This window comes from Hirundo rustica, chromosome 8 (genome assembly GCF_015227805.2).
Source record: "Hirundo rustica isolate bHirRus1 chromosome 8, bHirRus1.pri.v3, whole genome shotgun sequence".
NCBI classification, from domain to species: domain Eukaryota; kingdom Metazoa; phylum Chordata; class Aves; order Passeriformes; family Hirundinidae; genus Hirundo; species Hirundo rustica.
Window position 1 is genome coordinate 15,747,479 of NC_053457.1, and position 17,397 is coordinate 15,764,875.

Here is a 17,397-nt window from a genome sequence, read left to right on the forward strand (position 1 = left end):
ATTTTGCTTCTTTATTTTCTGAAGCATTTTAGGAAATATATATGGCAGCCTAGAGGACACTAGGGTGAATGATTAAGAAGGGGCAGAAGTAGAGCGTAAAACAGAGCAAGACCCAAGATAACTTTTGAGGCATTACTGATGAACAGGATATTGAGAAGATTTTATGAATTGTAACAAAAAGCAATAGGAGGAGGAAGAGGAACTGCATGTTTAATTGAACAAAGAGGAGAAAGAAGTGAGGCGCCTATGGAGTGCCTGGTTTTCCTGGCCATTGAGACAGTGACTGCAGGAGACCTCCTGCAGGAGACTGGAGGTGCAACCTTTTCTTTTCCCCTGTCCTCAGGGATGGCAGCAGTGCTATCTGAGACCCTGACCTCTGGGCCTTCGGCTATTAATAACCACAGGATGCCTGTGTGAGCAGCCTTCAGGAGTCAAATTCACAGCACTTTGCATCAGCACTTTGTGCTGGGCAGAGCTTCCCTGCACCCAGGCACCCTGGGAGAGTGGGGCTGCTGGACGAGCCTCCCCAGGCAGCACCCAGAGACAGCACCCAGAGACAGGCGGGGAGGAAGCAGCCACTGCTGAGCTCTGGGGCAGGTGCGTGAGCTGGTCTGAGCCTGGCACTGCAAGCCTGAGGTGAGTTGACTGGGCAGCAAAATAGCGCAGGTGCTGGAGAAGAAAAGACTGGTTTGGCTTGCAGCACCAATGACTGCTGCAAAGATCAAAACACAAAAAGACAGAGAAATTGAACCAGGGGACAGAGCTGAGGGAGAAAAGCCCTGGTTTTATGTAGAGATAATGAGGATGGGGTCTGAGGCTCCAGCAGCTTCCGGGAGAGCTGAGAGAGCAGTAGTACCATGTAACTCTGGACCCTGTCCATAGAGAGAGACTGCTGTCCTTTTCCTTATGCTAGACCAATTGCATGCAGTGGGTTTTTCAATCTTCAATCCTGCTGGATTAATAAAGAAGGACAGCAAAATGGCATGGAGTTGTCCTCACTATTGCTTGGGAATTAGTGTGATGAGCACAGCTCCCCGCCATGGCTGTCTCCTTCTGCCTTGCCCCACGGAATCCACGTTTGTGGCATACAGATGATTTCTCTCTGTTTTGCCAGTTTTAGGAGCCATCAGATGGGCCATAACCTCTCACCTCTGCTGTCTCCTGGCAGCATTGCTCCTTTCCTGTCAAGCAGGGCCTGCTTCTTTTATACGGCCAAGCAGATGTCTGGCTGCATGAAGAGAATGTGCAGCGCGTGCGTCACGGCTGCACCTGCTCACACTTGCTTTGGGAATACCCCAGGATGGGCTCATTTAGGATGTGAACGACACAGGCAGCATCGCAGTAAAAGGAAAAGCTTTCAAATCTGAAAGAAAAACTAATCCAAGGGAGTATCTGCCAATGTCATTGGCACTGTTTTGCCGTGGCTGGGCTTCTTTTAACAGTTATCACCACTCCATCACAAAAAAATCTTGTTGCAAAAGAAGTAATGGTGGAATGATACTTCAGAATACACAGGAGATAAAAAATGTCTTGATCAGAAGGGTAGTATACAAGCTCCTAGTTACAGCTGTTTGCTTGCTAGTTTTAAAATATAACTCATAATTCAAAGCTTTTCAGTTCTGAAATCTTAAGCAAGTAAAAGACAAAGAATCACAAGCTCAGAGGTGGTTAGTTATTGCTGCTGCTGAAGCCAATGGGTCTTTGCCCATTTTTCTTTGGGTTGTATTGCAATGTATTAGGTGGGGATCTGTCCCCTATATGCTGTTTTTGGGGCGTGGACAGTGCTGAAATGAAGGCAAGACATTTGCTCTACTTACATTATGTGTAAGAACCCCTAAGAAGGACTCTCAGAATCTGCCTGAAATGGAATTGCTGAGATTACTCCTGATTTTCCCTGGCTTTGCAGTTCAGATCTCTCATCCTATCTGGGGACAGAGATGGGGAACACTGTACCAGAAGAAATCTCCTTCTTCTCCTCTTTCTCCCTTCAAAATGGTATGGGATGAGATCAGTACATAAGATACAGATGCAAGTGGCTTCAAACAAATTGGGTGAACAACTTTAACAGGTTTTCCTGTGCCTTTCTCCTCCAGCTTTTCTCTAACAAAACAGTAGCAGTCATAAATAACAGAACTACTTGGAATTTTTTTCTTTTCTTTTTTCCCCTTCCAAACTTTCACTCTGGTGACTTTCTGAATACCTATTCTAATTCTAAAAGGACAATCTAAGTATCCAAACCAAAACCACACATGATGCACAGTGCTCCAAATAACTCTTGGACAGACCTGAAAACTTTATCCAAAAGTATATATTGCCATCTAATAAGAAGTTCATGTTGTTATAGCGTTGCATCATAGAGCAAATGTTCAAAGTGACATCCTGTTACTGCAGCACAAGATGATAACAGAGTATCCCTACAGCACATGTGGATTCTGGGAGACTGCCTTGTTGCAATTAAATTGCCTCTTTTGGAAGACAGTGCTATATGGCACCTTGGCAATGCTTCTGCTGGGATCTGCTACCATATTTTGTCAGAATGCTGAGTCTCCAGAGAACCCCAGAATGGCCTGCTGATGATATCCTGCATGGGATGATACCTTCCACTAGCTCCATCATGGGGAAGGGATATGAAAGAGCCTGTGTGTGAAATGAAGGCTGTGTATCTTTTACCTGTAGATGGCAACTAAAAGTGAGGCAGGAAATACATTTCCAGTGTTTCATTCTCCATTTCCTTGTGTGTTTAGAGCAAAGCAGAGAACTCTTTGTGGGAATGCCCCTTGCAGGGACTCCTGCTCCTGTTAAAAGGAAAAAGTCCACTAAACTCATTGGGAAGCTGACACATGAAGGTAAGATATGCAAAACTGCACATGTAAGAACTGTTTGGATTTCAACCCGAATTTCAGCCTTTAAAATTTCACACCTTGTCTGACTGAACTCCCAAAGCAAGACATGCAGTGAACATACCAGGAGGCAGAGCCACAAATTTTATTGAAGCCCAGCCCTCAACCACGTCACATTTTCTATCTTACAGCTGAAAAGCATTGCACATGCTCAGGTTAAAAGCTGACTTAGATTACACTCTGTAAACTTGTATTCTCATGCAGTATTAATTTGGATGCAAACCAGTGTAAACTGACAGAAAACATGATCTTTTACAGGTGTCAATATTGCAGTGCCCAGATAAATTCTATGTTCTCTCTCTTATAACCTTTGTCTCAGACTTATTTTCTCTCTGTTCAAGAGAGTTTCTTTGATTCCAGCACTCGTTAGCTGAAAAAGACAAAGTCTCTAGAGAAGCTGATAGAGCAGGAAGAATATAACCTGGAACATTTTTCTTTCTACAGAGCATGTGTATATTGGGTATGGTAACTTTTAAATAACTGGGATGTCCTTGTCTTTTCTTTACTTTAGACAGCATGAGGAAGGGTTTAGAGGTTTGGAAAAGTAGTCATTTTAGGCAGTACCAAGGAATCCTGCAGCACTGAGATGCTTCAGATGTGGGAGAGACCCATCTAGCTCCACCCCCATGGAACTTCTCTCTGCAGATTTGCCTTGATTGCAATTCAGAGTACATGCCAAACATCTGTATCCAAAGGGTCATCAATGTAAAAACTTGGTGTATAGTTTCCTAAAAATCTTAATTTAGAAGATAATTTGGGTGTTTTCAAGTCACTACTGATGCTAGGAAACAATAGATAAAAGACATGGACCAGAGTACCTCCTAAAGTGTCCCACTGTATATGTTTTGTAGCTATGCCACAAGAGGTGTCCAAGCTGAACTTGGGGAAGAAAATCAGCATCCCCAGAGATGTGATGCTAGAAGAGCTTTCTCTCCTCACTAACAAAGGATCCAAAATGTTCAAATTACGTCAACTGAGAGTGGAGAAGTTCATTTATGAGAATAACCCTGATGCCTTCACTGACAATTCTGTGGTAAGTTGAAGATTAAGACTAAAATGTTACTACATATACTCAGGGAAAACAGGAACGGAGTGTGCCCAAGCTGTCTTCTGTTTTAATGTGTGTGGGCGGAGGGTAGGAAAAGTCTACTAGCAAAGAAGTGAAGGAAGAAAACAAAATTACATAAATACTTAAGTTTTATTTCCTTTTGGCAGTAACATTAATTTCCTCTGGCAAATATTTGGTATCATACATAGAGAAGCATGACAAAATTCAGTACTGAGTGATGAAGGAAGGCTGCATGTTTGGCAGCTGTTCAGACCTCAGGGCAGGGCTAATTGGTTTTGTACCCATTCCATCTCTTCTTTGCATGATGGCAATGATCCATCCAGGTTTGACTTCAGCTCCAGTAGATGAAGTTCTATTTTTAGTCTAGGGATACTTCTATGCTTTCTGCTGGACAGAGTCCTCTGCTAATATGTGCAAGTTCCACAAGTGAAGCCTCTAACCTGACTCTGAAATATTTTCAGTTAATTTGCTAGATGCCCAGTTTGTTTCCTTCTAAAATTTTTCCTTTCCGATATGGTGTATATACAGACATCCTTTTTCTTTTCCCTTTCCCCTGCATTAGTGCTGTTATTTAAACTTCTTTCTATAGCTCGTTGCAGGTGTAAAGTCTTTTGAAGACATCTAAACTTCTACAAATGAAACTCACTACTCACATGATTATCAGAATTCAGTAAAACAAACAGAAAATGTTTAAGGTTCATATGCATTTTGATGTACCCCCTCATCTTCTGATGTTCTTTAAAGTTGGTTTGGTGACATTTTATCTCTTTATGACATCTATTTTCCAGTCCAAGGAAACTCAAAGAAACCAGTAAAAGTCAAGCTGAAGAAAAGGCTTTGCCAAACAAAAACACACTATCTTTTAGCACTCTAATGTTTTCAAAAGCAGCAATAAGAAACTATCTATGGTTCACTTCTAAAAAGGACATCTTAAAAATCAGAATGTGGAAAGATGCATAACTTTAAAAAAAAAAAATTAAAGCTACAACTGTAAGATTACAGATTAGGGATGACAGACCAGAGATACAGCAAGCATATCTTGTGATGTTAAACTTTGGGCACTTTCTTCATCTCTTTGTGTCTTAAGTAGTTAATTTCTTAGTGAATTATCTCCTAGAAAGAATGTGAGAATGAACAGTATGTTGAACTTCAGACTCCACAGATTAATATCCTAGAGAAATGAATGCTGTTTTTATAAATACTCAGTAATCTCAGAGCTTCTAAAACATATGAGGGCCAATCATATGTGAGAATCTGCTGCAGTGAGTAGTGTGAATATAATAATTGGATGGGATAAAAAGGCTAAAACCCAAAGTCTCAAAAATGTGAGGGTCTCACTAAAGAATGTCCAATCAGAACAATCCAAAGACAAATAAGTTGTGACAAACTGACTCAAGACTGCACACACACAGTCACTCCATGACTAACATGACAAAGGCTGATGAAGTTGCTTCTCTTTTGTTAGCTGCTTTTCCTACTTTGTTTATTCATCTGTGCCTTTCGCTCCACACCTTTCTATAGTGAATCTCTCTCTCTTTTGTAAGAACACACCTACTCCCAAGATCTTTTACCATGACTGTTAATATCCTGTGCCACGAAGGAATGTAGCTGGGGGTTAGAATATACTCTAAAAAGCCTAAAGGATTTTCTTTATGGCTTTGCTGTAGGAGAACCATGACGTGGTCTCCAAACAGCAGCTGACATTCTACTCAAAATGCTCCATGATTCGCTTCCAGGTCTTCTCTCCACATCCACAGCACAGATAACAAAACTCCATCGGTCAGAGCAGGAAGACTTCAGTCTGCCCTACAGCCCTCGCTTGGGGTCAGTTTAGCAAGATCAGAACACAATTGTTACTGTTTTCTGGCTGCTCCATGTTCTCGCTGGTTGCATCCACTGACTCTGCAGGAAACTGTTCTCATCACCGCAGGCAGCAAGAGTGAGCAGCTTTGCTGCAGTCAGACCATTAAGAAAAGCCGAACAATCGCAGCAACTGAGTCATTGTCTCGGAGAGCTGGGTGCTCTTGAGCACGTAAAGGCAACAGATCTGAAGGCTGTTATCTTCCAAACCATCAGGAGAGTGCCTGACCTTAGCACCAAATAACTTTCATCAAAAAGCCCTTTTTATTGCAGTGTCTGATTAGCTTTCTTTTCTTTTCCTTTCTTGCTGCTCTATCTGCTCAAAGGCAGATGCAGAAAAGAAAGGTTAAACAAAAGATAACTGTTCGAGGAAGATCATGGCAGAGTAAGAAATCCTACTGCTACACCCAGTTACTTCCCCCTCCCAATTAACTTCCATGTCCTTTGCTCTCCATCCAAAAGAAGTTCTTGTGTCTTTGAGGCTGTGGGACAGAGAAGGAATTTGAAGCTGGTGGTGTTTTCTGCTTTCAAATCATAGATTTCTTAACTGTATTGTCTTAAAATATTCTCAGGACACACTTAAGAAAGCAGGGCAAAGCAGATCTGGGACGGAGTATGGATTGTTTCTTCCCACAAAAGAAGTTTACCAGAAAGATAATGTAATATAAAAACACACAAAGAGAAAGGTTATTAAAAATAAACCCAAACCATATAAGGGCTTCCAGAATAGCCTGTGCTGTAGCCTTCCACACAAGGGAGAAGATCTCAGCAGTCATGTGTCATTGACCCACCCTTCTGCTTCTCTCCTCCTCCTTTTCCTCCAGCCAAAAATCCACACTGGACAATCAGATCAATCCTCTTACGTGTACCAGAAGAAAGATATATATCGTGTGCACATGAATGTCAGACAGCTCCATGCAAAAGTGAAAACCTGTCACTCTCTCTGTCACTGCTGCAGCTCTACCCATCCAGTTAAAGGCAAACAGCAGCTAACCCCCCAGTCAAAAAGACTAACCATTCCCAACATGAGTAAAATGAAATGCACCACCTACTGCGGAGCTGTTTTCAATACTGTGACTCTCTTTGCTTGCAAATATACAGTACAAGGGAAAGGTTTTAGGGAGGGTTGGACACCAATATCCTGCCAAACATTTGGCAGCATCCTCCTTGTTTGGGGCTGTGCTGGAAAAGCTGGGTTCTTCTGAACCCTGTCTAGTAAACCAGATGTAGGATTTCTTCTCCTCACCCCAGGCTGTGTGCCACCCACAGGAACTGTGATTCTCTCCATGTCTCAGAGGATATTTTTACTTCATTGTGGAGCTGCAAGATATAATTTATTACTTACTAAAGACCATGATGAAATCCTATCTTGTTATGTGCTCTATTACTGTATCATCTGGCCAACTAGAGAATGAGGGAAATCACTACATTTATTTTTAATGGTGAAACTGAACCATGGGGTAGATTAATGAGTTATCCAAAATCAAAGATGGGGTCTCAGTCTTGTCTTTGGATGTCCTAAATCCCACTTCACTGTTCAGCAGGTAGTAGACCAGCAGTTCACAGACCTTTCCTTCACAGTGCTAAATTTGTTTGGCCTCAAACACATTAAGATCATGTAAAACAATATTTCTTAGCCCACCAGCCTCACTCATTATTTATTAGACTCCACCTAACTCCTTTAGAGAACCCACCTCTGCTTTTGAGCCTCACTCTAAGACCTTGCTCTCACCAAGTGGAAATTTCCTAACACCTTGCTGCCAGGCATTAAGGGGAAACTGAAAACAAAGCCATAGTTATGTGTCTCAGATGTTGCCATTACTCTGTCTTTCTTCCAGTAAGAATCCTTAAATATAGTCCTTCTGCTAGTCGAAACCTATGGGTTTGGCTTACATGGAGGAGACCTTCCTTTCCCTCCTCCTTTTTATGTTTTGTTATCAGATCTTAAATTAAAGCAATTAGTTGCTTAAATTAAAGCAACTAATATCTAAACAGACAATTATGAGCAGTAGTACCTCAAAAAATACACTGACCCCCAACCAAAATCCCCACCTTGGTACTTTCTTGCACTCATCCACAAGTTAAAATAAACGCAGCTTCCAAACACAGCAAAGCTTGTATGAAAACAAACTGAAATGTGTTGGACTTCAGGTCTCTTTTAAGCTGATGCCAACTGTGAAACAAAATCTAAGAAGTCTAAAGAATTGGATTACTGCTCTTCTTGGATAATGGAGGAGTTACTCAGTACTCTTTTTGGTGCTGGACAAGCACTCAGGGCAGGCAGAAGTAGCAGGGAAAAATGGAAGTGATCATGTTACAAACCAAAAGTGATGCTTCACAGCAGACAGCAGTACACAACCAACCTGCCTCAGAGATCTTACATGATAAATAGCCAGGCATGATACAGTGTCTGAAGGAAAACAACTATGGAGAAACAAAGATATTACCATGCAGCTGCTTGGTTTATTACAGGAGCATGCACTGATGGATGGCTCTGTATGCCCCTTAATGTACTTAGATAAATGTCAATCACAATCAGTGGAGGTAAGGAGAAAGAGGAAATGTTAGGAAAATAATTTTTTTCTAGGAGTTCCGTTCTGCATGGAATGTTAAAGCTCCTTAACAAACATTACAAGATAACTGCAGGCCAAAATACAAGTCTCAGGTTATGACCTAAAGTGGAGCGAGCCAGGTGAGATTGTAACTTCTCTAGCAAAATGAGCCTTGCTGCCCTGAAGCTGAATTGGTGCAGAAGACCTAGAGGTCCCACTCTACCCAAAGCTGTGTAAGAGTGAACATGGAGTCCAACACATTCTTATTCAAGAAGTGACTGGTGTGGAAAAAGTAGAGTAAGGGGGAAAAAAAGAGCCTTTTATTTTCCACAGCAATTTGTTGGAGAACTGTCAGAAAACTCTGGACCAAAATTCTGAAACACAATTTCTTTCATCCACAAAGAAAATGTGGCAAAGATGATATAAAATATACAAATAAGATATATCTAATTTTGTGTAGCATTAGATAAAAATTCCTGTTATTTAGATGGTAAATTCAGGCACAGAGGCAAAAAATATTTTGCCTAAGATTAAAAAGCAAGTCAGAAATGGACCTGGAAATAGAAAGCAGGAGCTTAACCTGCTGTGCCTCTTGGGGTAGCAAGTTTAAAAAAAATAGTGTAAGATGGTTCAACAGCTTCTTATTTTCATCCTTTTTAAAAAAGTGAGTCATAGATTTAAGGCTATGCAATTCCAAATGAAGGACTGAGGCCCACGCTTTGATAAAAACAGCAGGCAGTCTATGAGACTCTCCAAGTGTCTGAATTTTAAATCTCCCATCCCACCATTAAGGAGCATTTGAGTGGCTGCCACAGAGACGACACAGTCCAGTAACTTCAGAAGTGTTAGTAACTACATAGGCATCAAACATTTGGGGAGCTCTTTATCAGTGAGGTGGAAATAGAAACACATTTGGTGGCCTCAATCATTTTCTTCAGGGCACAGCAAGGAGCTGAAGGGGAGCACACGGTGTCTCTCCTGGGGACTGCCTGCAGTGACGTCAGAGCCTTGAGATACATAGAGATCTCAGCTCCATTAGTGGGATCATCTTTCATTATCTAGTTTTTATTAGGCACATGCTCTAGAGAATTCAAAATTTGTCCATCTAAGCACTCAGCCTGCAGGAGCAGGCACTTGCTAGCACTAAGGACTTCAAAGACACGAGCCCAATTTGTTTAGCCAACCCAGGGGACCCATCACGTGAATATGCAACAAATGTTCTCTTATTAGAGGGGATTTAGGGATGCCCAGGGACTGATAATGCTCACTGCCTCCAACAATGCACAGACAGGAGGAGCTGTCATCTGTCCCCAGACCCAACAGGAGATGGTTGTCAGCCATCTCAGTTGACACCAACACAGTCAATCAATACCGAGAGCTGTTTTTATGGTGTGAATATGCATATATGTAAAAGTTCCACATGCTGTTAGCAGCGGCCTGACACATGCATTCTCCTCAAGTGTGAGCTCCGAACTGCTAAAACTCTACTCTAAAACTCTGACCAGAGGTGTGCTCTAAGTACTGGAGACAAAGCTGTATCGATGCAGCTTTGACTGTGTTGGGACTCCTGCTTGAGGCTGTCACTCCCGAGCTCCACTGTCTTGGAAAATCTTTCAAAAATACTAATTTCCCTTTGCCTTCACGTTAATTTGAGCTAAGACAAACAATTGTGGTGGCCAAAACTAAAGAAAATTATATTTTTGTTCTAGCAGGTGAGCAGACTGGGTTGTTGCATGGAAAACATATCTTTCCTGTCTGAATTGAGTTGCCTACATTTAGCAGATCAGATGTTTTCTCAGCAGGCCCATGAAGAATCATGAATTAGCTTAAGGCAAATCAAACTAATTTAATTTGCAGCTAAATAAGATTTAGGAGTGGCTTTCCTGATACAGACCTTCTGTTTCAGAGAAACTTCATTCCTACTTAGTGAGAATACTGCAAATTAAAATAACACCAGATGACAACGATGCCCCTCCCTAGTCAGATCAAATACTGCTGTGAGCAGAAACAAAACAGCCCATTTTACTGCAGGTCATGTTATGCTGATGCTTTGTGACTTTTTTCTGTTGCAGGAGAGGCAAGTAAGTAACCACAGGAAAGGAGAAATAAGCACTTAATTCTCAGAAAGGGCACACAGCATGGGTGAAACTTGAAGGAAAACAGATGCAAATTCTCTTTTGAAAGCAGTGAGCTAATCAGTAGAAGCACTACCCTTGCATATATATTAACATTTTGAAAATAACCTCATTCTGACCCCTAACCCTCAAAATATCCTTGTTCAGTTTGCCTTTTTACAGCTACATAGCCGCCATGCATAATTGAGCAGATTGCCCTGTTAGCTCCTGTGTGCAGCTTCATGCTCACAATCCTCTCCCCTCTCAGCGCTTCCTGACATTCACAGGAACATTACCTCCTCTGTTCCTAAAATGGGAATTCCCTGCAGCTAGGAGAAGGACAGACAGTCCCTAAAGGCCCCGGGGGCACCAGCTCTGCCACTTCAGCCTGCAGCTGGCTGCCTGCCTGGGCTGCAGCCTGGTGACCTGCTGTGAAACCCTGGACACTGTTGTGGGAGACACAGGGAGCAGAGGGTTAGCTAATTCTGCCTTGAGCCTTGTGGGGTTTTCACTTCTCGACTATTTTTAGCTGACTGAACAGCTGGCCTTGGAAGCCTGTTTACAGCCTGGAAAGCTTCTTTTTGCTAAACTGTGCTAGGTGTAAGAGCCCTGAGAAAGCCTTAACCCTTTGAGAGCCATCTCCGAGGCTGCCTGAGATTAATGTGAACAGGTAGAATCTCAGCACGAGGAACCACAGATTCATTCAATGTCATTCACCTGTATTTGTTGCATCTTTGTGCAACAAAAGTTAATTTGCTATCTAATAGCCAATCTCCTAGTCGTACAGGAGAGACTATATGTCATACAGGTTACTTGTATTATATAGCTGTGTTGGCTGTACTACACAAGAGATCTTTTTAAGTCTGTCAGGACTTAAAAATACAGGTTACTTGTATTATATAGCTGTGTTGGCTGTACTACACAAGAGATCTTTTTAAGTCTGTCAGGAGTCAAATTTTGATGTCACTTAGGACCAATATGTAAAATATTTTTCTGAACATACGGTATCAGTGTCTATTTCACACAAGCATTTATTAAAGTTTCTGTGTGCAAAGACAGGATATTGTGCCAAAATGTACACCACAAGGTCTATAAATCGTGCATGGATTGTTTGCTCTTTTACTGCATACTGCAGAGATTGTGCCTTCTAGCCTGGACAAGGCAGAATGAATGGTCTGCAAAATAAGACCAACTTAATTTTACTGATGGATACAACTTTCTTCCTTTCTTACGCTGTCAATTAGATTTGGTTTACTAATTCACATAACTGTTACAAACAAAATTCTTCCTTTTTGTCATTTCCCCCTTGTGGTCTCCCAGAAGTATTTTCTATTTTCCCAGGCTGCTATCTCTTCATATACTCCTCTCCAAGCAGACCTTCATATATACTGAAAACAGGCAAAAAGGCAGACATCTCCCTGGCTTTTATGTTGTCACAGATACTCTGCTGTTCTGGCGGCCTGTAACACTTAATTCCCACACTATAATCGAGCTGGGGTTATGTTAACTTTGACATGAAAACACTTCAATTTTCTTGCCCAGCATGCTTTCCCACAGGTTGGCTGAAGTTATCTCTGTTTGGTCTCCGGCAAAAGCTAAATTTCCTTTCCCCTCCTCCTCTATTTCACAGTCATCACTGTTGGGGACAACAACACCCTGATCACATAAAATGAGGCGTGTGTGCTTCTGTTGCCACTTCTGCCGTCCCACTGCTGCTGCTATACTGAATAAAGGGAAGAGCTCACATGAAGTTTTGGAGACACAGAACTGGTCAGAGCACACAGACTGGGAGTTCACATTCTGGGACCCAACCCTGCAAACACGAATAGCCCATGTCCTGTAACAGACATTCAACCACACTCTTTGCTCCTCCCATAGGATCACTTCCAGAAGTTCATCCCACCAGGAGGGCATTATGGGGAAGATGCTCATGGCTATGCCCATGGGCGGATGGTAGGAGGAATGCCAGCTGGGCAGCACGGCTCCAGCGGCTCCAGCACGCAGCAGCATCACGCTGTCCCTCCCAGGCCTGGAAGCAGAGGAGGCGCTAGAGACGGTGAGGGGGAATCTGGAAGTGGTGGAGAAGGAGGTGATGGTACTGACAAAGGCAAGTATCTCTTTGCAAAAACAAGAACCTAAAGCCAGCAGACCACATGCCAAGCCTACTCTTAAGGATAAGCAAATCAATCTAACACCTGGATTCTTCCAAACAAAGTTCCAATGTAAAGTCTAGAAGAGTTGAACGGCTTTTAGCTTGATGATTTTGTTTGTATGCTTTTGTGTTGCTCAATCACAGGCAGGAGGCAGAAATTACAGGAAACTTATCTGCTGAGCTCCTAAGGCTGCTAGAGCAGCAGGGCAGTACAGCTATGCCATGCCAGTGTGGCTCTCCTTTTCAAGGGTTTCACACCAACTACTACTGGAGAAAGTAGTATTAACTCCTTATGTCACTCCTGAGTGTCAGACTTGAATACCTGAGCCCTCATTTCAAATCAAAGCTTCTACCTAAACAATGAACACTTTTTGGATAATCTTCAGAAAGGAATTGCAATATTTCTAAAAGTTATCTGGCAACCACCACTGGGCCAGTGAGGCAGTATCTTTATGAGTAAAGGTAGTTTTAATTCAGTTTACTCTTTGCATGATTTTATCCTCTGTTTAGTCTGGCCAGAAATCTCTAGAAACAAACACGTAGTATAAGAATCAGCAGATGAAATCATAACTTTAACAGCTGTTACTGGGTTTTTACAAAAAAATCAAATTTGCTTGGGAACAAGGAATAAATGCCTTGAATAACCAAAGGAATGACTTGTAAAATCCAAGTTTTTTCATTTACATTCTGGAATAATGTGCATTTTATATAGAAATCAGCTTTTACATTTCCTGTGAAAAAGCAATCTGTATGGACTCTTATAGTCTTCTTATAGGAGATTTTTCTTCATTGTTATCCTGTGTGCAGGGAGAAGGAGGATTAATATCATCCTATAGCTTTCACTGCAGAGACAGATCCCAGCTGCTTTTATGTTTCAACCATAGCAATCAATTTGCTGGTAAACTGCTTAGTTTAAATACTTCTCAAAGAAATAGGGGAGTAGTTGTTCTTACTTTTTTTTTTTTTTTAATGAAAATTAGATTCTTCTAAATGTCTTCAATTCTCTGAGAGCAGAAAACCCCAGGACTTGACGTAGTTTGAATAAGCAAGACAAATAAAGGAGGTGCGATTAAGAGGAGAGATTCAGATGATAGTGTTCATTGTTTGCCACTTAGTTCATAAGGATTTGTTTTCTACACAAAATGTAGCACCATGAAAGCACCAGGATGTCTCTCTTCATTAACCTATTATTCTCATCTGCCCTAATCAAGCTAAGCAGATGTCACTGCTCAGGAGTTTTAAGGTTTATGAAGGATGAAAATATTCTAAGTGTGCTACATATTGATAGAAAACTTATGCTCTTACTAGCAAGGTGGTATTGTACACATCTGGGGGAAGGGAAATGCAAAATGCAATCCCTTGCCTGAACTCATTTGCTTAATGGAGCAGCTAGAAAATAATTTCAAGTTTCTAGCAATCAAGTGTCTGACTTTACTACAAAAGCGCAGCTCTAGTCACTGATAGGATTTGAACTTCCAGTGAGATACCACATAATATTTGCAAACTGCTTTTAGCCATCCTGAGGTGATTGAGACAGACTTGTCTCTAACATCACAGTTCAGAAGGGGAAAAAGATGAATGTCTGTTCATGTAATCACAAAGAAAATGCCATGTCATGATCTGACAGAAAATAAAGAAAAGTAACTTAAGAAGTTATAAAGTATTTTTCCTCATATAAAACTTCCCCCCATTAGTGAAAGAGATGATGAGGTGAGGACTTTGGTTCTTTCAATATGAGCAACCAAAAAGAAGAATAAAAAATTAGCTTTCAAATATATGCTTTAATGCAAATTCCTGGATGAGTGGCTCTTAGACTGTGGTATTAGCTGCTTTTGTGGATAAGGACAAAAGTGGTATATGATCATCTTTTTAAAACAGAAATCTAACCATAAAAGTTTGTATTGATGTAGGAGTTACTGAATCTGACAACAAAGCTGGTGCCTCAACTTCAGCAGCAGAATACAGAAGCACAATGCAGTTAAGAGTGCCATCTAACTAGACTGCTTTGCCTTCCTCTGTTTACAGATGGAAAGTCAGGAGGCAAAAAAGTTACTATATTTAAAACTTATATTTCCCCTTGGGAACGAGCAATGGGTATCAGCCCTGAGGACAAAAGTCAGTTCTCCACAGACTTACTGTCATACAGCCCCAAAGCGGATTTCCCCCATTACAAGTCTTTTAACCGGTAAGTTTTCTTAGATATTCAATGCAGTTTATTTAGCAAGAGTAAACAATAATGTTGACTATATCCTCCTGTCTTGTGCACTGTAAATAAGTTATAGCTGCATGTCATTTTGCTTGGCACAGTCTCCAGTAGATGAAATGTTTGGAAGACTACAAAGACAAAATACATTAAGAGCTAGAAATTTTAATTCAGATTATGCACAGAAAACCTACGTAGTTGGATAACGGGACTTTAATCCTATTTGCCTTTCTTTCTCTCCCCATTTGACCAGGAGATGCAGCTTGCCACTGTTTTTTACTGCATCCCTTTGAAGTTCAAGAGGTCAGGAAAAATACTTATGATCAGCAGCCATATACTTCACAGCACTTCAATTTTCTGTTAACCTCTCTATACAATTTTTCCACCCACCTCGATAGCCTCAGAACATCAGTACCAAGGACAAATCCCCATCTCACTCATTTCTGCAATAATGCCTGCTACATATACAGAATACTAACAGGTGTGAAAGGTTTGATGCTACAAGGGTGAAGGAAGTGCACAGCAGTGTATGTGTGTGTTTATGTTCATTTTTAATATATGAGCAATGGACACATCTAGGTTCTCATGAAGGATTTGTTGGCCAGTCAACTGCAACAGAAGCAAAATTTAGAATCTTGATAAGTTTGACTATTTATTTTATAAATCCTGATGTTTACCTATGCTCTGTTTGCTAACTCTATGTATTCCCCTATGCCAGGACTGCCATGCCTTATGGGGGTTATGAAAAAGCAGCCAAACGGATGACCTTCAAAGTGCCTCAGTTTGATATCTGCCCTTTGCTCCCAGAATCTCTCATGATATATAATCAAAATTTCAGCAAAAGACCTTCCTTCAACAGAACCCCAATACCTTGGATGCCTTCAGGAGACTTCTCAGAGTACCAGACTGCAGTCAATGTTCCAGTGTGTGGTGAAACAGAAGAGCTGTAAATCCCCACTGCCAAGACCATCCCTTTTTTCTCAGCCCTTTCTATTTGCAAGTTGATAGTGAGGAGCGGAAAAGCGCAACTCTAGTTCTGTCAGCTCTTCCTTTCTTTTGTCCCTAGCAGGTTCTAAACTTCTCTTCACTGTATTGATAATCTAAATCAGACACAGTTTGAGAAAAAGGAGCTTTCTATTCATCAGCATATAAGAGGCCAAGATAAGGAAGTGTTTTTCTGTTTAGCAATGCTACATGCTGCCTGTCTGATTGATAATAAACCTGTTTTGTCATATATTAACGAAAAATAAAACATCAAGATGAAAAAGAGCTTTTGTGTTTTCTCCTTAAAAACTGCTGAAAGAGTTTGGGGATTAGCAGTAATAAAAGTTTCAATCTCACAACAAAACTATTAACCTGGAATGAAAGATCAGGGACTGACAGGGCAGGTCATAAGATTTATATACATCCAGGTGGTTTGGAAAAATACTGCCAAAGTGATAGGGAAGAATAATGACTTTGAGAGGAAATTAGAACAACATCAGAGATGAAACAGCAAATCAGCCTGTCAGCAAAACAAACAGCTTAAAGTATTTCACTGTCACCTAGAATTCCCCAGTTCTCCAGAGAATAAACTAGGTGACAGCTTAATCAGGTGTGGTTTTGTGGTGGTTTTTTTTTGTTGTTTTTTTCAGAGATCATAAAGTCAATAGGTTGGGAAGTAACAGAGGCACACCCAAGTAAGATGGCTTGCCAATAGTTACAGAGCAAGAAAACAAAAGCTTTAATAACAACAGAGCTAATTTGACACCTACCGCATTGCATTACTTATTCAAATATACACCATCAAAGTCTATTCCATTTCTTGCAGCAGTTTCAGCAATGCCACACAAACAGGAAAAAAGGCAGGCATTATGGGAAACCACTAAAGAACTCCTGCTTAGAGATTGGTTTGGAATTCTCTTCTGGTGCCTCAACATTTCTTCCTGTAAGCAGGGCTGAACAGCTTATTCATGGGGACAGCTTCCTCTGAAGTACTTTTAATTTAGGAGGTTTTCCTCCTTGTATAGAAATTTCTGCAGCCATGTATTTGATTTTCTATTCTGATGGGTAGTCATGTGGTTGGCATTATTACACACCTCTATAAGGCTACGGAGAGGGCTACTGTGATAAAATTATGCTAATAATAACAACAAGCTGCAAAAGTAATTAACAAGTAGTTTCCTAAACCTTCTGCTGCAATGGCTAAAGAACATTTATTATATATCCTATTAAATTATTAAGAAGTATCCATAACTCAGTTCTGTGACTTAACTTAAAAATATTAAGGTGCTACTTTGATCTAAAGAACATTTCAACAAAAAGGAAAAAGCTCTGTTTGGAGATAAGGTTGCTGTTCTCCAATATTTTAAATCAATTTAGCTTTTTAATTGCATTGCAGTTAAGGAGGATGGATTTATTTTCCAGTTCAAAAGTACTTTAATACAAGAATCCAGTCCACAATGACAAGGCTAAAAATTCAGGAAGTCAGAGGAAATGTCAGAGAAAACAAAGTGACATTAGGCAAAATATTCCCCCACTAAATAAGCCATTTATTGCCTCCCCTTT

General features: G+C 40.9%; 1 protein-coding gene across 2 annotated transcripts; it reads left to right on the forward strand.

Annotated features, from left to right (window-relative positions):
• Positions 1-436: 436 nt before the first annotated feature.
• On the forward strand, positions 437-16,119 carry MYOZ1 (myozenin 1). Of its 2 annotated transcripts, XM_040072060.1 has the most exons (6): positions 437-636; positions 2,745-2,846; positions 3,752-3,933; positions 12,374-12,602; positions 14,673-14,832; positions 15,569-16,119. In XM_040072060.1, exons 2-6 carry the CDS (start codon positions 2,771-2,773, stop codon positions 15,798-15,800), a joined length of 879 nt encoding a protein of 292 aa, XP_039927994.1. In that variant the 5' UTR covers positions 437-636; positions 2,745-2,770; the 3' UTR covers positions 15,801-16,119. The 2 variants fall into 2 exon arrangements, with proteins under 2 accessions (XP_039927994.1, XP_039927995.1); XM_040072061.1 differs by lacking the exon at positions 2,745-2,846.
• Positions 16,120-17,397: the final 1,278 nt, after the last annotated feature.

What these genes read in the sequence shown, in the direction of transcription:
- MYOZ1 (XM_040072060.1), top strand. Translation starts at nt 2,771, where the DNA reads ATGCCCCTTGCAGGGACTCCTGCTCCTGTTAAAAGGAAAAAGTCCACT. An exon ending in TGGGAAGCTGACACATGAAG is followed by an intron (nt 2,847 to 3,751) that starts GTAAGATATGCA and finishes TATGTTTTGTAG; the next exon opens with CTATGCCACAAGAGGTGTCC. An exon ending in AGGTGATGGTACTGACAAAG is followed by an intron (nt 12,603 to 14,672) that starts GCAAGTATCTCT and finishes CTCTGTTTACAG; the next exon opens with ATGGAAAGTCAGGAGGCAAA.